This window comes from Diabrotica virgifera, chromosome 7 (genome assembly GCF_917563875.1).
Source record: "Diabrotica virgifera virgifera chromosome 7, PGI_DIABVI_V3a".
NCBI lineage: Eukaryota > Metazoa > Arthropoda > Insecta > Coleoptera > Chrysomelidae > Diabrotica > Diabrotica virgifera.
Window position 1 is genome coordinate 134,390,634 of NC_065449.1, and position 13,230 is coordinate 134,403,863.

Sequence of the window (13,230 nt, forward strand, 5' to 3'; positions counted from 1 at the left end):
CCTTCTGTAGTAAATGTATTTAGTTTGGTCTTGTAAAAACTCCTATACATACATTTCAGTTTTGTCGGGGTTAAACCTTACAGAATTTAAACGCGATTTAGACTATTTTATTTTCTTTAAAATTAAAGCAAGTATTTTCTATGGGAAATAAGCCACAATTTTACTAAAAAATGAATTTATTAACGTTTCGAGATTATTAACTAACGCGAGAATTTTACTGTCATCGTTGCATTTGGTTGTCTTTTTAAAGACAGATCACATGCTATGCTTTTTTTGCGACGGATATTCTTGAGTTGGGATTGATTTCATGTAATCGAATGAACTATCTTTTAGTAAAGTCGTCCCAGGAACGCAACTCATAAATATTGGCGATATCATTTTAAAGTCTTCTACTTTAAAATATATAATATACGTCTGAATTGCCAATATAAATGAGTCAGATTAAATAAATTATTAGAAGAATTTTTTACTTAGCAACAACATTTTTGTTTATTTTAATAGTATTTTGTATTTTGACAACGAAACCCGATTTGGGCTTCGAAACGTTAATAAATTCATTTTTTAGTAAAATTGTGGCTTATTTCCCATAGAAAATACTTAATTATAAAAATGCCACAAGGAAATATGTAGCTTCAGAACAACTTTAAAATTAAAGTTAACTTATGTAATATTTATTTAAAATTATTTTAAATTTGCTGTGTGGGAGTAATTAATCATCCAAAAGAGGGCCAAATATTGCTATACATCATGGTGTTTTACTCTGTATTGATATTCTGGCTAGCCATCAAGTTGTACAATTTACATTGAACATACAAAATTTGCAGAAAGCCTAGTACTGGTTCAGTATCTTAACATTTTGGCTGTGTTTTAAGTTTATGTTTCTTTCAGATTCAGAGGTGATTCACCATCCTTAGACAGCTGTTTCTGTCTCAAGACGTCTTCAGTGGGGCTACATGAACACCTTTGAATCGAAACGAAACCAAACTGCGTATTTAAGGTGAATTACAAAAATAACATTATAATCCACTTCAAGGACGCTGTAGCGACATTTCTTAAAGAGAGATAAAAGTGCCACTTTTATCTTTACTCAGATTTTGAGTACTAGGAACTATCTCTCGGACCATTTCCTAGACGAATAAGGCGGAATGTGACTGCATATTGTAGAGTCCTTTTCGCCTTCTTTATTCGTCCTCTCTTGTCCTATAAATTGTAAAAGTCAGAGATTAAGGATGTTACCAGAAACTGGTTCCACGAAAAGTTTTCAGATATAAATTATTATTTATTATTATTTTAATAATGAATTTTGCATCTGGGACTTTTCATCTTTTCCATTAAATTTATATAATAATTTTAGAATGTTAATTTGCGAAAGACAAAAATGAGGGAAGCAAAATATTTTTTTTTCAATCTCAGTTTATCTTGTGGTGGATATTAAAATAAACTCAGTTGTACACCTACATGTTTTATATTTTGGGTGTACACAATAAGACTATTTTATTTTTATTATTTGATGTATTATTATTACAAGGCCTGTTTTAATTAGGTTTTTTTATGACTCGTTATAACTACAATTTTCATTTGAAAGTAACTTATATGTACATACATAACTACAATTTTAATTGAAAAGAAGTTATATTTGACGGATGCCATATTATGGCATTCTAATTTAGTATCTACATTTTAAAACACAATAATGATAATTGTTTATTAGCAGAAAATTAAATATCATATTATATTGCTATATTTGTTTCACACTTACTTCTTATCTAGTACGGTTATCACATCTCCTACCCTGTAACTTAACATATGAGGTCCTTCATTGGAAGAAATCTTAGCCTGTACTTGTTCAGGTCTTGAATCCGCTAATATAGGTCCAATATCTGCAAACCGGGGTCTGCTTGCAGCTTCATGCCTCCAACAGTCTAACATGAGATTGTAGTGGTCAAGTGGACAACAATCTGGTTGTTCTAGTCTGCAACCAAGAAAGCTATTTAGTTTGGGTATATTAGATGTACAATTATCTTAAGAAATAATATTTTTTTATTAAAGATTTATTAAAGATACCCCGGGTGTCTGACTCGCAACATCTGACCCAGAGTGGGCGGCTGCAAATAGCGTCTGAGTTCAAAGGATCGACGAAAATACAAACCAGAGAATGCAACGGGAACCACTCTGGTAAATATTTCCCAAAAAACAACAATGAAAGCAAAAACAGAAACGACCCCTAGTCCCCGGCATATGTTAGATGATCAAGAGGTGTTCCCCCGGGAGGAATAGTCTAAATATTTTAAATATATATATATATATATATATATATATATATATATATATATATATATATATATATATATATATATATATATATTGATACATGTATCCATGTGACTTCCAAAGTAGATACTCGTAATACGTTGTCACTTCATATATTTATATGAATATGAATATTCATAATACTATGACTTCCGATTTCGGAAGTCACAACGTTTTGACTATATTTTTACGAATTTGGCTACTAAATGGTATCAGAACGCTTATATTAAAAATTTCGCCGGAAGTCATATCATATATCACATACTCATAAGATCAGATTTTAATTCGACGGTATATCTCCAGCGCTAGTGTCGCTCCCGTACTACTATACAGGTTATGTACACAACGCGTAGCGTCTTCCGTATACCACACCGCTCGATGTGACTTCCGTTTTTTGGCAACCCTGTGTAACGGTTTCCAGACATTCATTTGTTCTAGATTCGCGGTCCTAATCGTACTTAGTATTTTGTGTGCCTTTTGTTTTTTAAACATGAATAATAGCAGATCTGCTTTACTTTTAAAGTTAACCTTAAACGAAGGTACAATAAGTGATTATAATATATCTCTATAATTATATATTATCTGTACTTATTTTAATCTATAATATTTTACCTATACATTTTTTTACTTCATTTTTTACAATGAACTTCTAATTCAATCTACACTCACCGGCACGAAAAACGGGCACATCAAAAACGGGTATCTCCCAAACCTGTTGGCCGATTTAAGTAATTTTTAATATGTTATAGCCTTATTCTTTAACAATATCGCTATAATAATATTGTTGATAGACAGGTAAATTTTCATTGTATACCGGGTGTACCAATCAAACTGGGTTTTTTTTCTCAATTTTCACAACACCCTGTGGAATATTGTAGCCTTAATAAAATATTGAAATTAAAACCCGACTATAGCTCCAGGTTTTCTTAACATTCTGTTTTTTTATTCATTCGCTTACGTTGGATAATGAAAAAGTTAGGGACTCTAACAACTAGCCATGTTCTTTATCGATACATGGTGTTTCTAAATAGGTGCGACAAACTTTAAGGAGTAATTCTGCATAAAAAAATAATGATCGTTTGGCAAAAGAATTTTATATTTGCAAGCATTTGTGGACATAGCTTTATCAAGTAAACAATCATTATACCCCTTAAAGTTTGTCGCACTTATTTAGAAACACCATGTATTAATAAAGAACATAGCTACTTGTTAAGTCGCTAACTGTTTTATTATCAAACATAAGCGAATGAATAAAAAAACAGAATGTTAAGAAAACCTGGGGCTATAGTTAGGTTTTAATTTCAATATTGTATAAAGGCTAGAATATTCCACAGGGTGTTGTGAAAATTGAGAAAAAAACCCAGTTTGATTGGTACGCCCGGTATACAATGATAATTTACCTGTCTAGAAGCAATATTATTACAGCGATATTGTTAAAGAATAAGGCTATAACATATTAAAAAAAATACTTAAATCGGACAATAGGTTTAGGAGATACGAGCCATCAAAAATGACCCATTTTTTGGGGTGCCCGTTTTCGTACCGGTGAATGTATCTATTAAATAATCTAAATTATTTAAAAAAATCTTATTAAAAGCTTAAATACAATAAATGTAGGTAAATGTTCTCATTTAACGAAATTTCCGAAAATTGCGTATTTTTTTGACCCAAGTAGGCTGAAAAATCGATTTTATAGTTATTGTTATTTCGAAAGTAATAAAACGTGTAAAAAATTGAATGTACAATTACAATTGAATGGAATTAAATACACGAAAAAATGAATCAAGAGCGATAAAAAGTTTAAAGTAATAAATTATAGTATTAATATGAAATACAGTAAACTCTCTCTTAATGGGGTAGGCGCAAAGTCTCGGTCCAATGCTATGTAAATGCATTCATTTTTTTCGAATCCTGAGAAAACTAAGAAATACTTTTTAAAACTTACACCCACAATGAAAGATTACATTATTACGGAGGACCGAAAGTCGCTTAGAATAAACAAAAAGTTTCTTTTGAATGAAATATTCGAAATTAAAAATTACACTAACTTTTCTCTTGTTTTTTCATCCCGTTATCTTATTAAAATAAACATTATATAAGTTTTCAGGGACCTTCGGCCCTCGGTAATAATGTAATCTTCCATTCTGCGTTTAAATTTTTCAAAAATATTTATTAGTTTTCTAAGAATTCGAAAAAAATTAGTGCATTTAATTAGCATTGGACCAAGATTTTGCGCTTATCTCTTAACGAACACCTCTATACGAACGGTATTTAAAACAAAACTCATTTGCCGATATTGAACCTGTACTCTTCATAGGTAAAAATACATAGGTAGGTATTTTTTCCAAATATTTTAGAATATAAAACTACATATTATTATATTTTATTATTTCAAATTAATACAGAGATGTCGACGAGTGATATTTGATATCACTTTATCAGCAGTAGGTAATAAAAATCTGTGTAGGTCATTAAAAGAAATGTGACACCCTAAGGTTGCTCTAATAATATTTAACATTGATATGTTGTATGTTGTGACTAAAAATTTGAACGGAAATGTCTGCTTGAACATATTCCAATACCCAATAAAAATTTTATTTTCTTTTAAAAATGTTTGGGATTCAAGGGCGACTTGACTGTATGCTAAAACAATAATTATACAAACAAAACAAATATTCTGATTCGTTTTTTACGATCTTACCGAAATAGTATTATAGTTCATTAACGGATTTGCTTCAAATTTTAAAGAACGGATTGACGTGAAATTTAGCATACACATAGGTAACATGTCAAACAAAAAAAGTGAAAAGAAAACTTTGTCCTGGGGGTGAGTTTCTCCTCTTCTCGGAGGTGAAAAATATACGTTCAAAATAAGTTCGGAAAAAGGTAAACTGACTAATTCTAAGCAACTTTTGTTATATAGAATTTTTTCACTAAGTTAATACTTTTTGAGTTATTTGCGCGAAAATATGTCAATTTTTCAAGAAAAAAACACTTTTATACGGTTTTTTGCCAATAACTCAAAAAGTAAGTATGTTATCGGGAAAACCATTAAAAATATAACTTATACAAGTAACAAAATTGATGTACGTATGAACTTTTAGAATCAGTAGAAGCAAAGTTGTAGCTAATGTAAAACAGGAAACAGGTTCATATTCGTCAAATTTAAAAACGAATGATTTCACGTGAAATAACCGAAAAATGATAGCAACCAAAAAATGATGCACTGTTCTGAGAAAACTTATTACAACTTTTTTAAAGTTTTAAAAAAATCTTTTTTATGTTTTCTAAAAAAGTTCTAAACATACGCTCAAAAATTTTTGAGCGTAGGTGCTATTTTTGTTAAAAAAATCCGAAAAATCACCACCTAATTGGAATCTCAAATGAAATTAATACTTACCGCTTCACAAGTTATATACTTAACTTATGTAATATTTATATGATCTGTAATTTCATCGGCTTAAAGGGCTTATTTTTGAAAAAAATTGGTTTTAAAGTAAATTTTTTTTATTTTGAAAAAAATGTTTTTTTTTAATGACATAAAATTTAGTAGTGATACCAAAAACTACAAATACATAGTAAGAAATGTAGGTTTTGCTTTTCTGAATATTTAGGATTATGTGTTTTTCTTTGAGACAAATATTGGTTAAGATATGGTTGTTCAAAATTGGCGTACACAGTTGATTAGTGACTAGTTTAATCCCTTTCAATTACATCCCCTTCAAAAATAAGAACTTTGAACTGATGAAGCTTACAGATCATATTTATAAACAATACATACACAGTAAATCAACTTGTGAAGTGGTGGCAATTAATTTCATGTAGGATGCTAATTAGGGGGTGAATTTTATGATTTTTTACAAAAAAAAGGATCTTCATTTTGAGCGTAACTTCCTTAATTTAATGCTAAAAACTTTCTTAACCTTTTTTTTAACACTAGAAAAAAGTTGTAATGAGTGTTCCCCAAAAAGTGCTTTAGTTTTTGACAGTTCACGTTGAAATATTCAATTTGGAATTTGGCGTGTATGAACCTATTTTTTATTAGTTACAACTCTTATTTTACTGGGTCTAGGGATCTCATACATAAGTACACCATTTTTTCACTTTTTTATGGGCTATATTTTTCCTAAGAATGGTTTTTTTGATAAAATACTTACTTTTTGAGTTAATTGCAAAAAAAAAAACGTTAAAATGAGTTTTTTTTGTTGAAAAATGAACATATTTAGTCGCAAATAACTCGAAAAAAGTGAGAAAATGCTATAGAACAAAAGTTGCGTACAATTAGTTAGATAATCAATTTCCGGACTTATTTTGAACGTATATTTTTTCATCCCGAGACGAGGCGAAAGTCACCTCCATGGCAAAAGCACACATCGGCACAATATCAATTTTCTTCCTTGACATCTTACCTATGTGTATGCCAAATTTCATGTCAGCGGTTTCACAAATTTCAAAACCCACAAATTTCAAAATTTATGGGTTTTGCAATATTTTACCGTCAGCGAACGGACTACTAGTAGAGGATCCGATATAAGGCTGATCTGCATCGATCTATTTAATGGATAACAATAATTATTGGATATGCAATTTACTATGTTAACAATTATAAAAAACAAGGGGTGCATGATCTAATTTTCTTCTGACTATAATTAATTAATAATTAATAAATGACTTTTATCTACTCTATATCATACTATGTATAAGTTTTTAGTTTGTGAAAACTGTCATTATAGATAGCAGTGCGTGAAGGGTTTAGTTTAAAGTGTGCGTAAAGTAACAGTGTATTTTAAATGGGATTTACTTTTTCGCACTGTTTTTGACACACTTTTATATAATCAAATATCCTTAACTTTCGCGTTGTCATGGTGATGACATAGTGAGCATAAATTACAAAAAAAATTTGACAGTTTTGTGGTTTGAAAGAAATAAGAATTTCTAAATGTCAAAGTTATAAAAATTGTAGAATAGAAATGAATTCCAGTGACGAAGAGTTACAGTTTTTTTATTTGTTTATCGTAGATAAAATATTGTATGAAACTGTGCGTGAAGTACTTTTTGCGAACTTACGCGATGTATAGCACTCGCTCCGTTGTCGCTCATGCTCTAAACATCGCGTGCGTTCGCAAAAAGCATACTTCACGAACTGTTTCATAAATAACTATTTTCATAAATTAAAAAAAAATGTTTCGACCCGGGTAGATATTATTCCAGATTTTCAGATTTCAGCACAGTGTTAGATGGTTGGGGCATATATGGAGAGCAGGTAGAGCAACAACTATAAACTCAATTTTTACAATGGAAACCCGGAGCTAGAAGGAGGCGCGGAGGAACTAGAATAAATAGTTACACGAAGTAAAGGAAGATTTACATAGGGCAGGAATTAGAGACTAGCAGAAAAAGACAGGATAGAAAGAAATGGAGAAACACAGTCAATAGTATCGAGTAGCAGACTGGGACTAATCTGCTTGAAAAAGATCTAGATAGCTTTTTAGCGGCTCATCCCCACCTGGGGTATTTAGCCATTTAATTTTCTTATTACATATTATTACTGGTACATAAAAAATTAAAAGGACGGTGTCTGTCATAAAATGTAAAATTCAAAATTTAATCAAGAAAAATAATAAATATTAAAATTTTCTATAAGTTCAAATTTATTTATTAACATTTTTGATATAATATTCATAAATAAATGACTTACTATTAACACTTTTTTAATTAATTCCAATAAATCCATTTTACAGCAATAATAAAATATTAGTATTTGTAAAATAAATATCAATCATATCATAAATAACACAGGTTTACAAAAAAAAAATAAATTTCGGATTATTTGACGAAACCGTATGACAAGGGGGTGTTTGGGGTGGCTGATTACGAATCCGGGGTCCGCTCACCTCTATCACGTCCAGTAAAGGTCATTTCAAGGTAGAATCAAGATAAATCGACAGTCGCTCTGAAAATGTATATTAGGAGGTTTTTGGGGTCGCTGAAGACGAATCCAGAGTCCGCTGACCTCTATCACGTCTAGTTCAAGGTCATTTTATGGTCAAATCAACATAAATCGACACAATCGCTCTGAAAATATATACTAGGGGCTTTTGGGGTCGCTGATCATAAAAACTGCGGTCCGTTGAGCTCTACAACGTCATGTAAAGGTCATTTCAAGGTCAAATCAGTGTCCACAAAATTGATTTGACTTTGAAGTGACCTTTAGCTGACGTGGTTGTGCTCAAGGGACCCCAGTTTTGTGAGCAGCGACCCCAAAAACACCCTAATATACTTTTTCAGAGCGATTCTGTCGATTTGTCTTGATTTGACCTCGAAATGACCTTCAGCTAGACGTGATAGAGGTCAGCGGATCCCGGATTCGTCGTAAGCGACCCCAAAAACCCCCTAATATACTTTTTCAGAGCGACTGTCGATTTATCTTGATTTGACCTTTAAATGACCTTTACCTGACGTGATAGAGTTCAGCGGACCCCGAATTCGTGACCAGCGACCCGAAAAACCCCCTAGTCACATGGGTTCGTCAAATAGTCCGAAATGTATTTTTTTGTAAACCTGTATAATCAAAGAGTATCAATCTTTTAATTTAAATAGACAACTGTAAAACACAGATAATTGTATTCACAGTAAAAGTTTCAAAAGATCACACATTACGCTCAAAGTAGGAGGTAAATCTAGCAGAAAAGTCGTTGTGACTTCCAAAATATGACAACACCGCTGGAAGTGACAACGCGCCTTGAACTACCCTATATATGGAAGCCATAACGTATGCTGTACGCTTCAGTATATACGTATATATATACAAAATTTATTTTGGTAAATCCTTTCCCCTCAATAGGTAGTCCCATTTTATAAGCTCCCCTTTTACCAAATACACAATTTTAAAAAAATAATTCCTAGTAGAAAAGGTGGAGGTCGGACAGCCTCTTCTGTATACCGGAAGTCTATATATATATATATATATATATATATATATATATATATATATATATATATATATATATATACCGTTATTAGGCGTCAACGCCCTTCGGTAGGGATCTATAGATCTAAATATTTTAAATACGAACTTTAAACTTGCAACATGGAACGTAAGAAGTCTGTTAAAAACAGGAAAACTAGCAAATGCTTGCCACGAGATGAAACGTTTATGAATACAGATCTTGGAGTTGAGCGAAGTTCGATAGCCAGGTTCAGGTAAAGTTAAAACCATGAACAAATCTTTCTATTACTCTAGTAATAATAATCCGGTTTATCGTAACGGAGATGGCGTAATTTTAGAAGACAAATATAACAATGTTGTCACAAACTTCGTGCCATTTTTTGATCGATGCCTACTTATTTAACTATCCGGCAGGCCAGTAAATATAAACATCATTCAGACTTATGCCCCTACAGCAGATAAATTCATGGAGGAGCTAGAAGCGTCGCACGCTGAACAGAAAAACTGATAAAGATGACAAAAAAAACGAGATATAAATTTTATCTTAGGTGACTTTAATGCTAAGTTGGGTACAGGAAAGGTTTCTGGATTGATTGGAGACTTCAGACTTGGAGTAAGGAACGACGCGGGAGAGAGAATGACTAAATTGGTGGCGACAAATACATGGTTTAAATTACATCCTTGCACATTGTACACATGGACTTCACCACAACATAATGAAAACAGAGTAATCCGTAACCAAGTAGATTATATATTATATTAGTCAACAAAAGATATCACAACGCTATCAGCAGTGCAAGAACATATCCTGGAACCGACATCAATTCCGATCATAATTCTGTTGTTGTAAAAGCGCGTGCAGGATGGAAACTAATAAGGAAACAAAAACCTCAAGACAAACTAGACATACAATTAGTGAAAAACGACACCATACAACAGGCGGTACACAAAGAATTAAACAAAAAATTAGAAAGTATTTACCACCATAGAATTACTGAGTCCGATGACGTAATGCTAATAGAAAAACATCTAAAAGCAACACCCAGAAATAGCAAACAGGAATGAATAACAGAAGATATTTTACAATTAATGGACAAACGAAGAGAATCCAAAGGAAATGGTGAAAAGCACAAAGGATACAAAAGAATAATAAATAATAGAATAAATCGAAAAAAATTACCGAGGCAAAAGAGAAATGTCTGGAAACAAAGTGCGTTGAAATACAAAAACAGCATGTTGTTCTAAAGCTATTTCCTTGTGGCATTTTTATAATCAACTATTTTCAATGGGAAATAAGCCACAATTTTACCAAAAAAATGATTTTATAACGTTTCGAAGCCCAAATCGGGTTTCGTTGTCAAAATACAAAATACTACTAAAATATACAAAAATGTTGTTGCTAAGTAAAAAAATTCTTCTAATAATTTATTTAATCTGACTCATTTATATTGGCAATTCAGACGTATATTATACATTTTAAAGTAGAAGACTTTAAAATGATATCGCCAATATTTATGAGTTGCGTTCCTGGGACGACTTTAACAGAACAACTTGGAACGGGATCCTACAACATTGTATAATCCTAGGGCTCAGTGGAGGCTGTTCTTCAGATAAGGGAAACACCAATAGCGATAAAAGAATTTATTTATAAAACCGACACTAGGGTTACCCCGGGAGAACTTTGATTACTGACTTGTTACTGGTACACGTTTAGTTGAAGACTCCAATGATACTACATAGTGATTGAAGTTAAAGGCACCTCTGGCCTGGTCGAAGTGATTCTTGAGAATGATTCTAAAATGTGTATTATTTCTTGTTGGCAACATGAATTGGGTCATGGGCCACACGACAACAAAGTTAATTAGTCAGCTAATTTAATGTTCATTGCCAAAATATAGTTTATAAATTACGACAAATAAGCAAATGAAATATCCCGCACATGTTTAAATATGATAACAAATTGGTTAATATGATGTACGGGGTGATAAAAATATACTGTTCAATTCGGATATTAATAATGAATGTTTGATATTGGACATACTGCGGGGGCGAAATAAGTAATGCCCGACGAAATAAGAAGTAATAACGAATGTAGTCAGTGCTCAAAGTTTACAATAATCATGATCCAGTATTTTACAATGATAGGTTAATATAATGTGTGATGTAAAGACACTAGTCTTTGAACAAATAATACTTTTCCAACTGCAACACCTTAAGTAATAAATCAAAGTTAAATCTGAAGCAGAATTAAATCAATAACATTCAAATCAAAGTTTAGGTTAGGTAAAGGTAAGTAAAAAGGTATTGAGTGGGATATAAGTTTCAATGTGTAAAGTGTTGTATTATAATTGTATTATTTTATTATTATTATCGAATTGTATTATCAGTTATTATATTATTAATATTATAGATCGTGCGACTAGCTCTGGGACTATTTTTATATACTTATCATATACTTCGCCGTTGTGTTTAATTATTGTATTTTATTTCATCCAAACAAATAGGATATAGTTTACTGTTCTTGCTGAATCTCGATATTTATGTATTTGTAAAGTAATGTCTCCTAAACGCTGATGCCGTTAATTTATTAATTCAAACCAGCCTTGAACTACATAAAAGTTATTTTACTGATTTTTATTATTAGACAATTTATTATTAGAGTATTTAATTATTGCAGTCACCTTTATATTGTCCTTTTGGATGACCATAAGTGAAGTATTAAGTTATCAACCCTGTAGTTGTATACAAGAGTTATATAAGTTTTGTAGAGAAGTGTAAAATTATTCCTTGGGGCGAGGCATTAAAAATCCCCACAATTTGCAGCTTTATAGCTAATTTCCAAAAAAATTATCCTAATTCCATAATTCCAAGTTCCGTTTGCTTATTTCCATCATGTAAACAATCTATTTTCGTGTTAAATATGCAGGTCCTCAAACCGAGTGGGATTCGAATTACCACCCTAGGCATACCTCTTTAGCATCATCACACACGACTTAGTTTTCAACCCTTAAGTCAATCCGTATCTAGTTTGCATACATTCCTGAAAATTTTGCATCAGGCACCGAATTCTTTTGTTGCTCACGGTGGTTGTAAATCACCCGAGTCCATTGTTTCTTTCTTCTGCTTTGCTGAGCTTGCTGTGCTCCTCTGTTTCTCTGTTTTCCATTTTTGTTATGATAAGTCCTTCTTTCATATGTTTTATGTTTATTCTTATTTGTATGGTTTTCATAATGATTCCTCCTCGTATAATTGTCTCTATCATATTTTCTATTTTTATTCTTGTAAGTTTTCTTCTTGTTTTCGTTTGTAATAATGTAAGTTTGATCTAGGTACGTCCTTGTATCACGACGTCTTTCTTTTATCACGGTACATCTTCGTCTCCTGTGATTCGTATTGTTTTTTATTTCTGTGACCACGATACGTCCTCGTGTCACGTCTTCTATTTTCTTTTCCGTTGGTTTTGTCACGTTTTCCTTGGCGTGAGTACTGTTGCAGTTTTGTTTCTGTACGTTTCTCTTCTTTTTTCAGAGTTATTGTTATAATCTTTCTGTGTTACATTGTTTTCTTCTTTCCGTTGATCGACGTTTTGTTTTGTATTGTATTTGTGTCCGTTTGGTACACCTCTTCTGCTCCCTTATACCTACTGTCATTCGGTACCTGCGGGAGTCTTTTGTTTTGTTGGGACGAGAGTTTTGTCACTCTTTGCCCATGTAGTAATGTATATGTGTCCGTTTGGTACACCTCTTCTGCTCCCTTATACCTACTGTCATTCGGTACCTGCGGGAGTCTTTTGTTTTGTTGGGACGAGGGTTTTGTCACTCTTTGCCCATGTAATAATGTATTTGTGTCCGTTTGGTACGCTTTGTTCTGCGTTCGACAATTGGTCGTTTTCATGTAGTACTTTAGTAAACAGATCGTGGAAAGTTCTCCACGTTTCATATCTTCCTTCATACACAGGGATTTTCACCTGC

General features: G+C 32.0%; 1 protein-coding gene across 5 annotated transcripts in view; it reads right to left on the minus strand.

Moving 5' to 3' along the window:
* The window catches only part of LOC126888763 (activated Cdc42 kinase-like), a 1,045,651-nt gene that overhangs the window by 698,665 nt on the left and 333,756 nt on the right, over positions 1 to 13,230 (minus strand). For all 5 annotated transcript variants that reach the window (XM_050657144.1, XM_050657145.1, XM_050657142.1 and 2 more), the window contains exon 6: positions 1,760 to 1,972. In XM_050657144.1, the coding sequence (XP_050513101.1) occupies positions 1,760 to 1,972 (213 nt within the window). The remainder of the gene's footprint in view (positions 1 to 1,759; positions 1,973 to 13,230) is intronic.